The 18668-nt window shown below is 50.3% G+C and overlaps 1 protein-coding gene across 2 annotated transcripts in view; it reads right to left on the reverse strand.

The window, feature by feature from the left end:
• Positions 1-18668, reverse strand: part of RFX4 (regulatory factor X4) — a 133783-nt gene that overhangs the window by 85520 nt on the left and 29595 nt on the right. For both annotated transcript variants that reach the window (XM_045826555.1, XM_045826553.1), the window contains exon 3: positions 9081-9141. In XM_045826555.1, coding sequence (XP_045682511.1) covers positions 9081-9141 — 61 coding nt within the window. The remainder of the gene's footprint in view (positions 1-9080; positions 9142-18668) is intronic.

The following is an 18668-nucleotide window of genomic DNA, read 5'->3' on the forward strand; positions in this document are numbered from 1 at the left end:
CGATTCTAAAGCAGTGCAATAACTGTCCTCAAGTGGCTTCCAACGTGCTCCCAGGGCCCTTGCCAGAGACGTGGCCCAGAGCCGTCGTGGCTGGAGTGGAATGAGGTCTCGGCCTCCCAAGGTGCCGGCTGGAACAGGCAGCACTCATTTGGCTCCTCTGACACTCGGTGGAAAGAAAATCAGTTCAGTCTTTCACAGTCGGACACCGGGGGTGGACGCAGCCTCAGGATGCTCCGATAGACAAAGCAGTGCTACTGGTCCCGGGTCATCCCACCCACCCCGGCTCCTTTTCTGGGAAGGGGAGCGTGAAGTAACTCCTGACAGTTTTTCAAAGTGTTTCAGGAAATGCTTTATGCAACCCTTTCTGGGCAACCCAGTTCCTTGAGTCTGAGTCACTTCTGTGTCCTCGAAGTCCAACATATCCCTTGGCACACAGCAGATGCTCAGTAAGTGTCTGATGAATAGACTGTTTCGGTCATACAGTCATTCAACAACTACCTCTTGATCTCTTATCACTCAGGTGCCAGGGATCCCAGGGTGAGCAACATGGTCCTTATTTGCATACGGAGAACAGACTGACGGTGGACAGATGGATAAAGACACAGGTCATCTTCAGTTTAACACACATTTACTGAATGCCAGGCAGCCTTCCAAACGTGGCAGAGGGCACTGAATAAAACAAAGGCCCTGTCCTGACCTCTCAGGACAGGACTTACGTCCTAGTATACATGTCCCCAGCATCATAACTCGGACCTCGAATTGTGTTTCTTGTGGGAAAAGGGTTTCTCGGACAGGTTAGGTTCCTCGGGACTGCCCTAACTTCAGGCCGGGCCTGAATGGGAGTCAGCCCTCTCCAGCTCAGCCTGGACGTCTCAGTGCCATTCCCAGTATTGTTTGTCTGTGAGAGGCAGTTCAGAGGTCTAAACAACAAGCGTACGCAACAAACTCGTAGGAGCCATCTGAATAATGCAGCTTTCGCAAACTGGGGTCTCACAGGCATGCTTTGTTTGCCTGAACAGTGTTGACCCAACTTTTAAAATTCAGGACGTTTCCCTTTAGAATCTGGAGTTCTGGCTTCTTTTGAAAAGGCTGAGATCTGGCAACACCGGGCCCGTATTCCCGCATGACAACAATTGGCCAGAGTTACGTGTGCCCTCAAACTGGCTGGAGTCCTCACTCCTCCTGAGTTTTCTTACACCCAGTCGAGTTTCTGTTCCTCGTCTGGCTTCTGTTGGCTCTTGTGTTGACAGGAGACCCGATCTATGCCCTAGTCCACTTTGCAGTTTAACTGGGGGCGGGGGGTGGAATGCACAGAACTAAGAATATTCAAGTATTGCAGACTGCTGACCATAGGTGCAGTGGAAGATGGGAAAACAGATTAATGTTAGGTGACAGCAGATGATGATGGTTTCATGGAGGAGCTGAGATTGCAACTTTGCAACAATAGCAGCCTCTGCTGAGCTCTGACTAGGTACAAGGCTCTGGGTATCCGTGATCTCATTTGATCCTGGCAACAACCCTGTGAGGTAGGTGTTATACCCATGTGTTAGATGAGGAGCCTGAGGCTCCAAGAATGGAACCCCTTTGCCCAGGATCATGCAGCTGGCTAGTAAATGGGAGAGGGTACTTCACTCTAGACCACTGTGGTCTTCTCCAAGACCCAGGAGGAGGATCCTAGGTAAGAGAACCAGCGAGGATGAGAGACAAACACGGCACGTGATTTGGGTGATGGAGACACTGGTCAGAGTAGAGAAAGGGGCTTGTAAGCAGGAATCTAAAAGGAGAGAACCACGGGGGAGGGGTGGGGAGAATCTTTAGATGCCCACGCAAGAATATGGCCTGGCATAAGAGTCGCTATGAAAGTGTTATTTGTCAGAAGGCAATGAAGGGATACTCGGAGAATTAAAAAAACAAAGACTCAAAGGCAGGGAGACCGGAGTGTGTCTGGGATGCTGCAGGAATAATAATAATGTCATCAATTAACAACACTAACATTAATTTAAAGCTGAATATGTTCTCTATACCAGCAATGGCTTGGGTATAAAACCATCCAAAAAAATCATTTCATACATTTCACCTTAGACAATTGCCAGTTCCACGAACCACTGTCTTTGAAAACCTTTGCCTTCAACTCCTCAGGCTACCGTGGGACATTTCCCAGGTTAGGGCGTGCACATGAACAATTTGGACGGCAGGAGATTCGTGCGTGACAAGCTGTGGAGACGGGGAAAGTATCCCCTGTTTGCTTATTTTTGCTAACGACTTCTGAAAATCCACTTTGGCCAGAAAAATCCACAGACACATGCAACTAACATGCATTTCAAACAGTTCAGAATTCATGTTATGAAAGGTGCGTGAGCCTTGAAAATGGTAGGGGGCAGTTAAGCTTTTCTGAAACCCGGGAGTAGCATGACCACATTTACTTTGTGGAAAGGTCCCCCTGGCGTGTCTGTGGTGGGCTGACAAGGTGAATAGTAGGGCTGGCACACAGTGGGTGACTAACTAGTATAGGTTGAATGTGAGAATGAATGAATGAATGAACGAACGAACAACTGAGAACAATTAGAAGCTACCACAACAGTCCAGACAAGAAGTGGTGGAGCGCGAATTGAAGGAATGGCCCCGGGGCCGAGAGAACGTTGGGGTGTGGGCTCCTGCTGTCAGACGTGAGAGGGGGGGTAGGAGCAACCAGGGCCTGCTCTCAGGTTCCTAACTGGGCTGAATGGACAGATGGGGCTTCACTCCCCAAGATTAAAACATGCAGGAGCGGTGAGTTTGGGGGGAAACAATGCTTCCAAACGTGGTGTTAAAGGGCGCGGACTTCCATGTAAACTCCTGGGTCCTCCCGCTCATTAGTTCCCTTACTTAAGCCCCCTGCTCTCCGTTTCTGTTTGTTGTTCTTGTGGCTTTGCTTGCTCATGAAATCTGGCCAAGAGCTCGGGGATAAAATACAAGACTGAGATTAAAATACATCTCGTTAAATGAACCCCTCGCAGCAACAAACGGTTGAGTCGGGTGGGGGTAAGGCACCGATCACACAGGCTGAGCTGATTAAGCAGCTACCTGCCCACGGCCAGGGCCTCCTGAAGAACTACATTTGCACCCGTGTTTCATTCCTCTCACCAGAGCTCCCTCGCCTCAAGGTATCTAGGTGGCTTATGACTATGAAGCATTTTAATAAGCTCTGTGAAGGAACAGACGCCATTGTCATTAAGGGCAACCTTGACGTCTGATTAGTTTCCACCGTCAGGAATAGCGCCGTGACATCTGTCCCCAAACCGCCTCGCCCAGCCCGGAGGGTCTGTGCGGGCGCCCACGCCGCTCCCTGGAATGTCCGCTTCCCCAACCACGGCAAGGCCGAGAGAGAAGGGCAGTTAATTATGTGTCTTCAGATCTGAGGAAATTTCCCCCTTCTCCTCCGCACTTTTAGAGGACATCATTAGTCTGACGTGGTGAACAATAGTGCATCAGAGCTGGGAGTCTTTAATGATCACACAAAAAATTCCCCGCTTCTTCCATGTTCTGATCTTCTATTCAACGACTTGGTCACGTCTGAATGGAGCCTCTCCTATTACGGAGATAATGAACTCGGTCCACCAGCCAGCGCGAGTCATTATCTGCGGTGGGCATCTGTAAAAGGCCTCCTCGGGAGGTGTCAGGTGCCCAGCGCCACAGGGCACGCGGGGGAAGCGTTGCGTTAGCGCTTTACCACGCGGAGCAGAGAACACCTGGCACCGCTGTCCGGCCGCTCTCACCTCCAGGCCAGGTTTTCCCACGTGTACGCGTGGACTCTCCGTCCAAAGTCTCCACTTCCTGAGCCCTCGCACACACTTCTGAAACAGAGCACTTTTTCTTCATTTTACCAAAAGAGAAGACAACAGGATTCAAAAAAACAACTTTGCAGAATGTCATAACTCATGACTGAGATGGTCAGAGACACCATCCACTAGCATAAACCATCCACCTCCGCCGTCCCGCCCCATCCATTCCCCGTCTGCACGTTACAAACGGGCCCGCCGAGGACACCTTCCCCTGCACCCCTTGCACGCCTGTGGGGGTTCTCCGCGTCAGGATGAAGAAGTGGAATTACTGGATGCACGTACTAAACTGTTAATGGGGCTGCAAAATCACCCACTGAAATCGCTTCAAAATTTTATATCTTAACTACAGCACAAAATCCACTTTTTAAAAACTAGGAATCTAGCCCCACAACACAGCCTCTCATTTTCTGGGACATTTACACCTGTCGGGTTGTCCTGCTGAATTATCCTTTCTGTGCCTGTGGCTTCTAACAGGACACAGTCATACATGGCATTATCTAGTGCCCCTGGCTGCTCTCAGAGCTAGAATGTCCAGCCTCCCTTCCTGGAGCTCACATTATGGAAGTAAATGATGTTGACCTGAAACATCAAGCGTCCACCATACCCAGGGGGTCTGCCTGGCCTAGGACCCACGGCCTGGTCAAAAAGCTCGACGTAACTTCTTTGGAACGGTACCAAGTCCGGTCCTCTCCCTCTGGCCCCCAAGAGCATTTTAAATATTTATGTTGTTTCATATTAATTTGAAATATTGAAAGCCCATCAACCACCCAAGGCCTCCTTATTTTTTTTTCAAAAGAAAGGGAAATGCGCCACCCCCACCCCCCACAAAGCGACAACCTGATCTTCTGCCCTCCTCCTTTGGGGATGGGCCTGACTTCCTCTGCAGACTGCTGAAGGGGAAATGGGTGCACCCTGAGGGTCGCAAGGAGCTGGGAGTGTCTCCCAGACAGGGGAGGGGACGTGTGCTGGCAGCAAGGAGGCCAGGGTGGCGGGACAGGCTGCTTTCCATTCCAACTCCTCTGCGTGAATAGAGGGTTTTGTGCGGCCAGCACTCCAGCAGAGCTCGCCATCCCCAGCGGGTTGGGCTTTACTAACCCTCGTGACCGAGGGTGCCGGAAAGCGTTTGGCAGAAGGCATTTGACAGCATTTGCCTGTTTTCTGCTGGGAGCTGCCTCCAGAGGACGTGGCCTCGATTATTTTAGGCTGCGTGGCTGCCGTATCGTGTGTTCTTAGGACGGGGATGGTCTCTGGGGAGATGGGAAGAGGCTCAGGGCGAGGATGAGGTGGAGAGCTCCTGACCCAATTCCAAAAACAAGCCCGACGTCCCGGGGGGCTCAGCACTGTCGGGCAGGTGGCAGCGAGCTTGGTGGCCAAGCCAATGTCCTTTTCCTCAACATCTGCCAGGTGCACACGGCCACTAGAGAGAGGGGACGCACATGACTCCCAGGATGAGAGGCCATGCTGTGGAGCCAGGTCCCTGTGTTTATGGAAAGCACTTTGTTTTTTTACTGCAGGTGAAGGCGTAAAATGGTAAGGTCATTGGAGAAGGCAAGCGCGCAATCCCATGACCGTTTTCTGTGTACAGGAGAAATACTTCAGCAGGCGTGCAAGGGGGACAGATGAAGATATTCTTTGGGGCCCTGTCTGTAATGGCAAAGATGAGATTTGGACCCAACCTAAATGTCCATCAAGACGTAAATGGTGACATCAATTGCGCTGCTGCCTTATGGGGATGACTGGGCAGTCAGGGGTCACAGTGAGGTTGTTCCTTGTGGGCTGATGTGGGTATAGCTCCACAGCTTTCTACTGAGGAGGAAGGCAAGGCGTGGATCAATAGTGTGCCGTGCTGTATAACATTTTCACTGCTGTCTGTCTGAATTCTTTTTAAAAAGGAGAAAATAGTAAATTAAAAAATCACAGTTCAGAAGCTTTGATCAGTACATATGCGTGTAAATGCATGGGCAAAGGACAGCACGCATACCCATGTATGTACACACACGTATGTACACACACACATATATGTACTTCTCACTGGTAACTGGCTTGCTCTGGAAAAGGAAGCAAGGAATTACATGAAGAATTTAGCCTTACCTGTAATGTTTTTGTTTTTAAATAAGGAAATGTATTGCCCGTGTAAGTAAAATAAAATAAAAATATGTCTTGATTCAATATATTTGCATCTCGTCTTTTTATAAAAAGCTACATTTTTTAAAAAAGAAGAAGAAAAGGAGACAAAGGAAAGAGAGAGAGAAAATACACAAGCATCAGATTTAGTGCTCAGCTTCCTGGCAACCAGAGCGAAAAAGAGACATAGGACCAATGAGGCCACATTTCCTTTTAACATGGAAGGTGCGTCCAGTTCCTTCTGAGACAGGTCTTACACTAAAATTATATCCTAAAAATATTTACTCGTGTGGAACTTTATATGGGCAGCCACGTGTCCTGCAGCCCAGTTTTAAGTAGACCCTCGCCCCCGCCTCCCTCTCCCACCTGCTCTGTACCACTCTCCCCCTTGCCCACGGGGCTCCAGCCGCACAGGCGCCCTTGTCTCGTTCCCTGACCAAGCTCCTCCTGCTCCAGACCTGGAGAGAGGCAGGTGCTGGGCTGTGTGCCCAGGTTACCCTTCAGGGCTGGGCTGTCCTTCCCCACTGCTGGGAGGGTGGCTCCTGAGGCTGAGTCCCCTCCCTGGGGAGCTGTCCTCAGTGGAACATGAAGGGAACTGCCCAGGGGACAGCCTACATCCAGTGACGGGCCAGGTGGGGGAACAAAGAACTGGATCCATGGCCTCCAGGCAGCCGTCTATGAAGGGCCATCCCAGCTTCAGAGCTCCCCGTGGGATCGCTGAGGCCTCATCAGCCTCTATTCTTGGTCCATCTCATCCCCCACTGCCTTCCCAGGGCCTAGACCAGGCCTAGTGAGATAGTAGGTGCTCAGTAAACATTTCCTGAACTAGTCAATGACTGAAATTCTATCATAAAAATATAATACAAAAGGAATTAAAGGACAATTTGATGTCTGAACAACTGGATGCCTTTGGATGAAAATAAAACTAAAATTTATATATTTTTCAAGCCTGATTTGCCCTTGAAAACCAATATATTATTAAAAAAAAATCCAGTGCCTAACTTTGTGAATTGGAGGATGCAACTTCTTCTGGAACGATCTATGGGTCCCTTTACTTAGAAAACAGATGGTTCGTGTAGAATTACGTCCAGCAGGAAGAGCGCCGACTGCCCACAGTCGGGCAGGAGAGAAGCCCGGCCCGGGGCGTCCTTGTGGGACTCGGCAGGAGGCAGTGTGCTGGGCGACCAGTGAGGGCGGTGGAGATGTACCGGGCACCCGTCATGGCACCACGCACTGTTCAAGTTCAAGCCCTTTATTGTATGACCCACTTCCTCTTTGTGACCACCCTATGCTGCCCCCATTTCACAGGGAGTAGACTGAGGCACAGAGAGGTTAAGGAACTCGTCCAAGGTTGCACAGCTGGAGAGCAGCAGAGCTGGGAGTTAATTCCTGGCCGTCTGGCTTTAGGAGACTGCGCTGTCTCCAGCCTCACCATTCCCAGGCAGATGTCAGAGAATTGCAGGAAAACAAACACGGACAAGGTGATTTTCTTATAGTCCCTTTCAAATCTTTTATTCTACCATGTGGCCCTGGCTGGGTGGCTCATTTGATTAGAGAGTCATCCCATACATCAAAAGGTTATGGGTTTGGTCCCTGGTTGGGGCAGGTATGGAAGGCAACTGATTGATGTTTCTTTCCCTCTCTTTCTGTCTCCCTCCATCTCTCAAATCAATAAACACAGCCTTAGGTGAGGATTTTAAAAAAATAATAAATAAAATAAAATAACATAAAATAAAATAAAATGTATACCACGTTCCAGGTATTAGAACAAGAGTATCTATTGATTCCTAGAAACTCTCACTCTCAGTCCCTTACCCGTTGATGTCTCATTTGGTGTCCTGGCATCGTTGGAATTTGTGCAGCCACAATTTAGGGGAACGGTGCAGGGGAGATTTGATCAGGGAAGCAGAGTGAAAATTTAAATAAAAGAAAAAAACAGCAGATGCAATGAGAGGAAGAATATGGGGACAGATCGGGGCAAGCCAGCCAGAAGGCTGGAAGCAGAGCTCTCGAAAACAGCCTCGGCTAACCTGGCGGCCAAACAAGTCAACGGCTGGGACTCTGGTTGGAGAAGATTGAGTTACGGTCCTGAATGCTGTTTCCCTCCCACCTGTGGCTGGATCCGACCAGAGACTCTAATAGGACTTGCTCAGGAAAGCCCATCTGCTTTCCATGCAGACCTGTTCTCTTCTCCATCCTTCCTTCGCAGTTCAAGAGACCCAGCCAGGTTCCTGCCTCTGCCATGTCACAGCTGTGTGTCCCTTCGGGCGAATGACTCAACTGCCTGAGTTTTGTTTCCTTCATCTGCGAAATGGGCCTAGCAACACCAGCTTCCCAGACTTGTGAGCACATCGCCCCTAGCATGGAGACTGGCGCAAAACAGATTCAGGTCCTCCCCCCGCCACCGCCCCCCCCACCGCCAATCCGCCAATGCTTTCTCTTTGCCCTCCCCTTCGTCTGTCAATCCCTTCAGGTCTGCTGGGTTGCACTGCTCGAGGGAACAGTAGCCCTTGATTGACAAGATCCTCCGAGGGGTGAATCCCACGCACAGGCAGCTCTGGCATGCACAGCAACACGATTTCTAAGTAAGGCTCTTAGAGGAGAATTTACCTGCAAACGTCAAACACAAGTGTGGCCACTTAAACAACGTCATGACATGTTATAGTGAATCCAGGGATTCCAAATATTAAAGAGAAAGCCACTCTAGTAGATAATCCTTATTAATGTTAAAATAACTTCGGTGTAGTTGCAAGTCATTATTCCTTCATGGGGGTTCACTGATGGGGCTGAAGAGACCCCCGTTTCCATAGTCTGCCACAATGTTATTAACTGAAGTGACGGATCCCCTTAAAACCAGTTAAAATAGCATCCATGTGGAATCTGGGCCTTGCCAGCATTTTGATGACGGGGAAAAAAAATCTACCCCCCAAATAGAATAAGTATGAAAATTCTAATCTCCAGGCTAGCTCCAGGTTGAGTATTGTACACACACCTGCAAATTAAATTGACTGCAGGTGGGCTACTGAATACCAAGTTATCGTGACAACGTCGAAGGAGCCACGCGCTGCCCTCCCGGCAGAAAGACAGTGGTGCGCACCTCCCGTCCAGAGAGGACTTGCTGCCGCTGGCACTTACCATTGCAGAGTGGCGGGAGTGGAGTGGGGCTTGGAGGCTCGGTTGTTTTCTTTTTCCTCATCTGTTGAGGGAGAGAAAAAGGAGCTCACTTCAGTAGGGAGACATCAACGGCCTTTCAGCTCTCAAAACACTGTTTCCCTCAAATGTCGATGCTTGTTGGCTTTCCCAACATTTTAGACTACTTATCCTTTAATAAGAAAAAAAGAGGGAAACTGATTTGTACAGAAAACCCTTAGACCAACTTGTATTTTTATTTGACACAACATGGTCCAGTTTGAAGAGCTCTCTCTGGTCATCACTGAGTGAGTGAAGGACCACACTCATCCGACTCGTCCCTCTCCCAGCTGGAGCTGGGCGTTGGGCTCAACAGTTTGACCCTACGAACATCCTGACCTCGCTCGGCATTTCCCCCTGTAACTCTGTGGGAACAGAAAGCTAGGGAAAGGTGGGGAGAGTGGGAGTGTCCAGAAGAATCCGGTCAGCAAAACAATAGAACAGGGGTCATCGCACTTTTTCTGGAAAGGGCCAGATAGTAAATGTTTGAGGGTTTTGAGTCCAAGAGGCAAAAATCAAGAATATTATGCAATATTTATATAATGAGAGAAAATAAATTCCACGAGAACTTTTACTGACAAAATTCCAAAGAAGAGCAGTGGAGTACACTTTTTTTGTAATACAGGTCTATTGATGAGAAGAATGTAACTATTTGGGGGAAGCGGGTAACATTTTTTAAGTGGGTTTCAAAGTTCACAATCCCTGTCATCAGGCCAGATTTGACCTGTGGGGGCTGATTTGCTGACCTCTGCCACCCAGCAGTCTGAACAACAGATCAATCTTTGTTTCCCTAAGAATTGTCCATAATGTTATCATGGATCAACTAAGAAATACATATGGTCTCATCCAATTCCTAATGAAGATTTTCATGGAAATAATATAAAATAAAAGTTCTTAATCCACAAAATTTGATGCAAGAAGACGGATACACATAACAGTTTCAAAAGAAAATGAACAATGTCCAAACCTACAAATATAATCAACAAAATTCAATAAGAACGTGGAGAATGGGCAATGAAATAAATCTCTGGTGTAAAAGTTATATGGAAAATAATCTGTACTCATGACAGTAATTAAGTAAAAACAAAAATGTAAGTAAAAATGAAATAAACTATCAAAAATTTAAAAACTAAATTAGCTTAATAAGGTTGAGTTCAGAAAATATTTTCTTGATGAAAATGTGTCAATGTTATTATAACTCAGGTTAAAATGTCTGTCCTTGAACACTGTGGCAGATACTGCTATTGCTTAGCCAACCACTGTACGTACTGACCTTCCTCCACATTAACAAAGCCCCGGGTTAGAGGGGACCATGTGTTCAGTGCAGGTGATCCCCTCGCAAATCCTAGAGCGGTGAATAGTGATTGAATCTATCGTGGTAATTTTATGTCATTTAGCCAGTGATGGATTATGTGGGGCATGTGACACAGTGTCGGCCTATCAGACTTAAGGAGAAGCTCCCTGGGGGCTTCTGGGAAAAATATTTTTCCTAATGAAATGGAAGAGGGGCCAAATTTTGCTCCAAAGTTGAAAATACAAATGTTTGTTGTTTCAGGAAGGAAGGAAGGAAGGAAGGGAGAGAAGAAGGAAGGGAGGGAGGGAGGAAGGAAGGAAGGAAGGAATGGAGGGATGGATTCTGGCCCTGGCCTGCCTTTGAATGCAATAACTGGAGTGAGGCAGTGAACTTTCACCTGGGAAAAGAGCCACCTGAGGACAAAGTCAAGGCTGAAAGGAAAAGAGGAAAATACTGTGGGTCCTTAATGCCTTGTTGTGCCTCTGATTAACCAACCCTAAAAACAACTGCCTCGTGGCTTTGCGAGCTGAGACATTTTTCTTAGTTAATAAAACTTGTTATTAGGCATTCTCTTCCCTGCTACCAAAACCATCCTAACTGATGCAAACACACTCAATGTTCTCAGAGACAAAATATCCCACACTGCATGGGCTCAATACCTGTTCGCGCTGCTTTGTCAACCTGGAGTTCCTTCTAAATGTTCCTCATCCTTTCCAGCTTAGAGTAAATGACACCACCTCTCTGAAGCCTTCCCTGATACGGTCCAAGTCAGGAATTGCTGATCCTAACTCTGTTCTTCTACAACACGTTACTTGTTTCTCAGTTGAACAGTGTTGCCACCTAGATCATTATTTTTGTACATATTCATCTCACTGACTTGAGTGTCCTATTTAATAAGCTCCTACTTAAGGCAGGGATGGTACCTTAGTCACCTTTGCTATCCCTCCTTCCCAATTCCTTCCAACCGGCACTTAAATAGTTAAGTCTGTATTCCACAAATGGCTTCGACAATCCTTAAACAGTACACTAAGGAGCATGAACACATGAATCTCACGAGAATGCAGATAAATAGACACAAAGAACAATGCCCAGTCTCTGCTGTTCACAAAGAAATAAAAAGAAAATGATAAGGCCCAACTTTACATCTATGAAAATAACACAAATTTTAAATAACGATAACTCCCAATGCTGATGTGTAAATAGTAAAACAAGAAGAAGCATATAAACAACCTAAATATACCTCTGCCTAACTTATGCTGGAACGTGATTAACATTTCTGTTCCCCCAAGAACGGGCTGGGTTTTTTACCTCCTCCTTCTTTAAATTTCGGTATTTCAGCCAACCTGGACTAGATTTCAAAGATCCATATTCTAGAATCAACTCAAACACTTGGCCATGACTGGGCAAACCACCCAGCTCTTGGCTTCATTTCTCTTCCCTTATAAAATGGTCATTTTATAGGGCTATTGTACGGATATGAATTCAACAAATATTCATTGAATACCTAATTTGTGCCAGCTGGACACTGGGGATAAAGAAATGAAACTCTTGTCCTTGAGTCTGGTTGGGGAAAGGGAAAGACCAACAGTGCAGAGAGAGGCCAAGTTCAATCAGAAGAGATAAACACTGAGATACAGGTAGGCAAAGGAAGAAAGGGAGGGAGGAAAGGAGGGAGGGAGGGAGGAAGGGAGGAAGGGAGGGAGGGAGGCAGGAGAGGTAGGGGAGGAAGTGGGGGAGGAAGGGGAAGGGAAGCTGCATGAAAAAGCCAGGCCTGGGAGGGAAAGCTTCCTGGAAGAAGGGGCAGGTAGCTAAGCAGGCCAGAGATGGGCATCAGATGGCAAGGGAAGTGAGACCAAGTCAGGGTAGAGAAGGCAAGAGACAGACAAGGACATGGGGATGGGGAAGACCGTGCCACATTCCCAGGCGTGAGGTGGCTGTCACCCAAGTCCTTGTCGGGTGTGGTGAGCCGAGCAAGGGAGCTGGACAGAGAGGGGCTGTTTGACAACCCAGGGATCCCATGTAAGCCCCAAGACAGCTCCTTGTCCCCAGACCGAGGGTAACAGCAATGCCTCCCTCTGAAGGGGCAGGGAGATGAGGTGGGATGAACTGGGCGGAGACTAAGAGCTCAGAATCCCCGGCTGCGGGGCTCCACTCGGCTGAAGCCGGCAACAGTTCTCGTCCTGGGATCCCATCCCAGTGTCTTCGGCGCAGTTGACGCCTGTCTCTGCTGTGTCGGATTTCTCTCCCGACAGAACTCCGTTACGAGCCGTTTCTGACACCAGAGGATGGGAAAGTGACCTGGCTCTGAGGGCAGGCGGACCTGGGTTTGAACCCCAGCTTCGCCCCTAACTCTGTGTGGCGGCTTGACTCATCCAAGCTGAGCTACCTCATCTAAGTGAATCACAACTTATGTCATGAGGGTGGTCTGAAGATGAAGTATCATAATATATGCTAAAGACCAGATTCATTTTTAAAGAATACTAGAACAATAATAATAGCACTTATTGGCCAAATACTCAAGCCAGGCACTGGGCACCACTTTCCACTCTTCCTCCTGGTAGTGCTCGGAAGACAATTTACATGCCCATTTGACGAGTAAGGAAACCGAGCTGCGGCAGGTCTCCTACTTGCATGAGGCCGTGCAGCCAGTGGGTGGAGACTGGACCTCCCTGGGTGCTCAGCAGGTGGCGGCGACTAACGACAGTATTTAGACAAGAACAGGTCGACTCCCGTGCCAACATGGACCTCAGCTCAGCACCGAACAGGTGCCTTCGCCCTCTGCAGGCCCCTTTCTGGACGGCAGCTGACTTCACGCCCAGCGTCTGAGCGCCCAGCCTCTTTCGCCGAAACAGGGTGAACGGAGGGGGGGGGGGGTGTCACACCCAGGCCTGGCCCTCCCATCTGATGGCTCTCCATCCCGTTTCACCTGAAGTGCTGGTGACGCATTCACTCAGGAATCAAGTATTTATTGAGTGTCTGACACATTCTAGCCCTACGCCAGGGGCTAAAGGGTGAGGAAAAACCAGACGTGGTCTCGAGCTCAAATCATCAGCAAATAAAATGTGAGTTCTGCGCTAGAGCTGCGAAGGGCAGGTCCAGGGTGCTGCGGCAGCACCGAACATGGAAAGTGAGCCCAGCCCTGGGGTCTGAGTGAGGGGCAGGAGCCGTCTGGGCAGCGAGGACAGGGGAAGAAGACCTTTGAAGCAGACGGAAATAGCCACAGTGGATGGAAACTTAAGGGACCGGTCCTGCCAAGCGCCCCTCCACTGTAACAGGCAGAAATGCCTCAAGCCAAACAACATTCGTCCCTAAGGCAGAATGTCCGGCCGGACTCCTGGAGCCATTGACGGCACACACGGGACCGTCCACCCTCCACGCCCGCACAGCTCGTCCGACCAAAGCCCTCGAGCGGCCGCCTGCCTGAAGCCCTCCCCCCCAGACGCTGCCTGGGGCCTGGTCTCCTCCTTGCCGCTCTGTCCTGCTCCTGCTGTGCAGGTGCAGTCCCTAACACACCCCAGGGAAGACCTCCCAGTTGCCAGGGATGGGCAACTCCGCTCCGCTCCCTCTGTGGATCCATCTCCCAGTATAAACTCTGGGGCCCAATTTCCAGACTCCAGACCTGGCTCCGCCACTTGCCGACTGTGTGCCCTTGAATCACCTTTTGGTGCCTCAGTTTCCATAGCTGCAGACCAAATAACGGTACCAAGCACATACTGTGAGGATTGACAGAACCCCTCCTGGCACGAGGTACATGCTATTCTCGTTCCCTGAAACTAGAATAGCTGTCACTCCCCTGGGAGACAGCGCACCTGGATGCCCGGCCCACACAGGCTGCTCCCGGCAAGCCCCGTCTCGGGGACAGGGCGCTGCGTCCCTCCCCGTGCTCCCACAGCACCCTGGCTGGTCCCTAACCAGCTCCTTGTTGCACAGTGTGACTGCCGCTCACTGACCACATCTTGCCTGTCTGTAAACTCTGCAGGGCACGGACGGTGTTCACCATTGTGTCTCCGGGACCCACACGTAGTGGGGGCTCACAAAGTATTCGTGAAATGAGTGAATGGCTGAGATAATACCACAGTTCAATGCTGAGCACTGCCCCCCCCCATCTGATCTCAGTAAGCACAGGAAATAACAATACTCCCGGGTCCATTTACTGAGGGCTTGTCAGGTGCCAAACTCTCACGTTACTGCATTTAATTTTCACAGCTGCCCGAGACAGCGAGTGAGTGAATGCATAAAACATGAAACATCAAACACGGTGCTTGACCTACTGGCAATGCTTAACCAAGGGGCCCTAATACCTAGTATCGTCCCCTTTTACACAGGGGACACTGAGGGTCAGGCAAGGGAAGCGAGCTGCCTGAGGTCACACAGTGACGGATCAGGAGAGGGACCCAGGCTAGCCAACACCCAAACCTCCCCGAACCCGAACATTTACAAGCCTCACTCTCTCTTCAAACCTGCAGTCCCGGACTGAAGATTTTAGGGGACACATTACCTGCCTAGTCGTTTCTTTTCTGCCTCGATGCGGACTGAATTCACCATATTTGGAAACCCATTCTAGGCTGTTTCCTGCTTGGAACCAGTGCGGCAGAGTTTAATTTGGGGGGGGGGGGGAGAACGTTTCTAAATTAATTACTTCTTTTCAAATCCCAAAAAAGGTTCAAGTTTATGCAAGTCTCGAATTTCATGTCAAAGTTTTAATTCTATTTCCCTCCATTATACTAACCAGGCTGCACCTGGACAGACCTCACCTGCTGTGAACACGGGGCTGCCAAACATTTCATTTCCGCTTATCTCCGTCCTCCCCGGCCCCTGCGAAGGGCGCCAGCTAAGGATCGGGGTGCCTGGGCGCGGGCCTTTGGCAGCAAACCCTTCTCCCCGTGGGAACGGGGCTCCGTCCCAGACAAAACCCCGACGCTGGCAGCACTGCCCCGGGGGCCGCACACCTGCCTCCTTCCCCCGCCGCTGGGCGAGTTCTTTCACAGCCTTGCAGTAGGAAAGGGCTTTCCGCACTTGAGCACAAAATCCAAAGCCATGAAAGAAAACGCTGATAAACCTGACTGCACAAAAAAACCCAAGGCTTCTCCATGGGTTGTGTTTTGGCGGGGGTGGGTCACTCCGTAAGTACAAAGATCGTGACCTGCTCGGGAAAACTACCATCGTAGCACAGACGAGAGTCTTATCTCCACCCCACAGAAAACCAAGAGAAGACCCAGAACCGAGAAGGAAAAAAAAAATAGGCAAAACTCCTGACACTCAGTTGATGGGAAAAAAAAATACAAGGGTTTCTGAAATGGGGAAAAGTGATTGCTCTCGATCAGCGGGAATGGGAATTGCATGAAAATACCGTTGCTCACTTATCAGGTTGGCAAAAACCCAAAGCACGCCCACACGGCTCTGCTGTGAAGTTGTGTGTGTGTGTGTTGGGGGGGGTGCCTCCTGCCTTACCGGAATGGGGGAGAGCGAAGTGACGCCCGCCGCGCCTACGGAGGGTCCTTCGGCAGAATCTACGGCGACCCCGCACGCCCTGTATCCGGCAGCCCCACCCTCTACAGTCCCCCCCCGCCCGCCCCCCGCTCGGGACACAGGGGAAGCGCCCACACGCAGGGCTGCCCGTCCGTCCCTTGCAGCTCCTCGGTGACAGCGGAGGTTTGGGGACAGCCCCGCGTCCACCTGGTTAACGGAATTGCACTCCGCGCTCGCAAGGGAAGACTACACGGCGGGGTGGGGGGTGGGTATCAAAGACAAGCAGAGAAAGAGGACGCGTGCCATGTTCTCAGGGACGTGGAGCGTCCCGGGGTTTGTTGTGAAGAGAAAAGAGAAAGTGACAATGCATGTAGGGGGCTGGTTTTGTGTGTGTGAGAAAAGAAACATACATTTGAATTTTTATTCGCATGAAGAAGTAACATGCCAGGAGAATAAACACTGGGAATACTGGAAACATCCACAGTACACGCATAAAAGTGCTCTCACCACCAGGGAGCTGAGGTGGGAAGACAGCGGTGGGACCAAGATCCCTCAAGAAAGCATTTTGATTTCTAAATCATATAAATGTATCATCTACTCAAAAATACTCTATATAATTGAACAACAATAAGATATTTGAAAAAATACTCTAAATTCAAACCAATTAAGAGACCCCATTGGAGTGGAAACGTCTGAAGGAAGGACATTCAAATGCCAAAAACCAAAAGCGAATTACAAATCCTCACAACCTGGCAGGGCCTGAGGGTGTTGTGCCTTCCTAATACCCATTTACTTAACAAACACTTCCTGAGCACCTACTGTGTGCCAGGCCCTGCCACATTAAGCGCAGGTGAGACACCGTCAGCCAGACACGCTCCTCCCCCTGGGGGAGCTGCGGCCCGTGGAGGGACCGAGCGGGGTGCAGAGGGTCCTGCCCGAGTGCGCCCAGCACAGAGGGGAGGAGGGGACAGGCGGACACTTGCGGGGACAGACGGGGCAGCTGTGCTGGCTGAGGAAGGGTCGGGGTCTGGGCGGGGTCTTAAATCATAACTAAGCTCTGGGCCTCCTCCGCCAGCCGGCAGTCCTTCGCCTCAGTTCCCAGGCGGGACTAGAACTGCGGCGGCGTGCGCCCCACTGCAGCAATCCACCCTCGCCGGTCCTCTGTGGGACTGCCCTTGGACTTCCCATTCTCAGTCCTTGTCCTTGCTCTAGGCGCCCTCGCACACCTTTCTGCCGTTGGGCTGGGATGGGGGGGTTGTCCACAGGGCGATGGGAACCTGGAACAGTTGAACTACATTTCCTCTTCTCTGCGACCCCTTGTTAGGAAGTTACGCCCAAGCTGGATAATAAACCGACGTGCTGAGTGAGCTGAAGGGAGTGAATATTCGCATACATAGCCCTGAAATGCAGTGTGATTTTACCACGATAATGATGAGTCACATTAAGTGGTGACCCACTGTGACCCCAGCTTTATGCTATCATGCCACTGAATTCCAGCTTTCCCCTTCCCTGTGCGACAAGTGCCTCCCGTCACCACCAGCCAGTAACAGCCATGACGAGCTGGTGAAGGGCTGGGGAGGGCAAAGGAAGGGGCTCCGTTCCGAACGAGACAGGCAGGACAGGAGGACAATGGCAGTTGTTATGAAGCGTCAAAGAGCAGAGAGAACAGGACACAGTATGGGCCGTCTCAGGGGAAGCCGACTCCCCTCCCACATATCCACTACCCCCCCCCCCACCCAGAGAATCTGATAAGTCTTAGAGATAAAGGGAAGACCTGGGTGCCCACCTAGGATACAGAATTAAATACAGAATTTGATGTATCCATTAAGGAAACAGTGACCTGAACGCTGGAGGACTTGGGCACATCTGGGTCACATTTAACCTGTGTTATCTCCCAAGGAGGGCAACGGGAGTCCCAAGGAATCCCGCTGGGCTCCTGCTCTTGGGCCCCATCCTGTCACCCCAGTCTCTCCAAGTGTCTCCATCCCACTAAGACGGCCTGGGACTGCAGCCCCCTCACGTCACCCAGACTAGCTGGAGGCCCCCGAAGTGTCCACCTGGCTCTAATCTCCACAGTAACCTTCTGGAAATGCCGCTCAGATTAGTCACCCCTCTACCCAGCTCCTTCAGTGGCACCTTAGCTACCCAGTTCCAAACCCCCTGTTTGCCTTTGAAGTCCCTCAACAATACGGCCCAAACTTCCCTTCCTGGCCCTGTTTCCCATGATTCTTCAAACCTCTCCGCTCAGGCCCATCTGGAAAACGCTCCAAGCCCAAAACCTGCCCGGTGGCTTTCTGCCTCCCAGCCCTTTATCATCCCCGCTGATGGGAACCACATCCTTTGGGCCCAGGGCAAGTGCCACCTCCTTCGAGACGCCTTCTCCAGTCACTGTCCAACCCTGTGACCTCTCCGGAACTGCAGCATGCGTTCCAATCACCCGGGGGTCTTGTTGAGAACCAGAGCGTGTTTCAGTGGGTCTGGGGCGGGCCGCAGAGCCTGTGTGTCTAACAAGCACCCAGCGAGGGTGCGCTGGAGCCCGGGGCACGTGGGTGTGGTGCGGCAGGACACCTTCCATCCTTCACATGGGGTTGATTGCACGTGGCCTCGGATTGTTGATACTCAAGTGTGGACCTTGACTTCCCTCTAGACCGAAAATTCCTCGAGAGCAGCGACCCACAGGTTCACACGCATAGCCTCTGATTTATGGTCAGTGGGTAATGGAGTTATTTTCAACAAAAGGTGCTCTATTAGTCAAAAAATAAAAAATAAAA

The sequence above is a fragment of the Phyllostomus hastatus genome, unplaced genomic scaffold (assembly GCF_019186645.2).
Source record: "Phyllostomus hastatus isolate PE091 unplaced genomic scaffold, TTU_PhHast_1.1 phas_scaffold_755, whole genome shotgun sequence".
NCBI classification, from domain to species: domain Eukaryota; kingdom Metazoa; phylum Chordata; class Mammalia; order Chiroptera; family Phyllostomidae; genus Phyllostomus; species Phyllostomus hastatus.